Source organism: Rhizophagus irregularis, chromosome 12 (assembly GCF_026210795.1).
Source record: "Rhizophagus irregularis chromosome 12, complete sequence".
NCBI classification, from domain to species: domain Eukaryota; kingdom Fungi; phylum Glomeromycota; class Glomeromycetes; order Glomerales; family Glomeraceae; genus Rhizophagus; species Rhizophagus irregularis.
In genome coordinates this window covers 313,968-315,217 of record NC_089440.1, presented here as the reverse complement: position 1 = coordinate 315,217, position 1,250 = coordinate 313,968, and the positions used below count along the sequence as shown (strand labels likewise).

At 25.5% G+C, this 1,250-nt stretch overlaps 1 protein-coding gene across 1 annotated transcript; it reads right to left on the bottom strand.

Annotated features, from left to right (window-relative positions):
- Positions 1-344: 344 nt before the first annotated feature.
- OCT59_003673 (uncharacterized protein) lies at positions 345-1,250 on the bottom strand (the record flags this gene model as incomplete). The annotated part of the gene is made up of 2 exons (XM_066147801.1): positions 345-394; positions 467-1,250. The coding sequence occupies 2 exons, from the start codon at positions 1,248-1,250 to the stop codon at positions 345-347; spliced, it is 834 nt and encodes a 277-aa protein (XP_065996470.1).

Below are 1,250 nucleotides of genomic sequence, written 5' to 3'. Positions count from 1 at the left end.
AAAATGATAACAAAAAGATACTGTTTGACATATTTATTTAATTAAAAATCGGGCTGATCTGGATTGGTCTTTAGTAGATTAATAAACTGAAAATCGTAGGCTCAAGAACTGAACTTACAATAACTTGGCAATATATGAAATATAATTTTTTTCTAATCCTGTTCATAATATTTAATTTCTGATTTTATTTATATAAGAATAAATAGTCACATAAATACTCTATAATCAGTGTTGTACAAAATTTTATATTCATCAAAAGTTAGTATATATATACGAATAGTTAAAGAATCATTGTATATTTTGTTATTTGATTAAACAATCTATAATTACTTTGGTTCATAGATTTAATCAATAATTTCACATTCTAGGTAATCGGTTTTATCGGATTTTATTTCTGTAGAGGATTAATAGTCAGTGTAAATAAATAAAGGAATTCGTTTAAGGTTAAATTATGTAAACATAATACCTGAATATATCTTGCTTGATATATTATCATATAATTCATAATAATCATCAGAATTCTTGGGTTCAGGGAGATTTTTAAAATTAAGTGATCTACTTTTATAAAAATCTTCAGGATGTATCTTATTTGTTAAAGGTTTATTATTGATCATTTTTATTTCTTCAATTTGTTTTTGTAATTCTATTTGATTATCAAACTCAAGTGACCATTGAATCAAAATCTCATAAACTTCATTTGCTGTTGGTCGAATTGATGGATTTGCATCCAAACATCTTTTAATTAAATGTAAAATTAATTGTGGTATTTTAATATGAAATTCAGGTCTTAATCCTTCACAAATATTCAATACCAAAATCACATCATAAGGCATATTATAATATGGAGGAGTTTCTGAAATTACTAAATACATAATTATGCCAAAACTATAAATATCAGAATCTTTGGTATAAAAGTCTCCTCTAAAAATTTCGGGAGCCACATATGATAGAACTCCATACTTTGTATTCTCCACGTTTTCTAATTCATTATAATTTTTGCACAATCCCAGATCAGATATACAAGCAGTGGAACCAAACATTAATATATTACCAGCATGTAAATCTCTATGAATTAGTTCATTTTTATGAATTGTGTTAAGTCCATCTGCAATATTATATAAATAATATAACTTAGACTCCAAACTTAATTTATTTGTAAACATGTAATGTCCTAAAGTTCCATTCCTTGCATATTCCAGAACCATCATATAATTTTCAGTACTCGGATCCTGAGTTATTCCATAAGACAT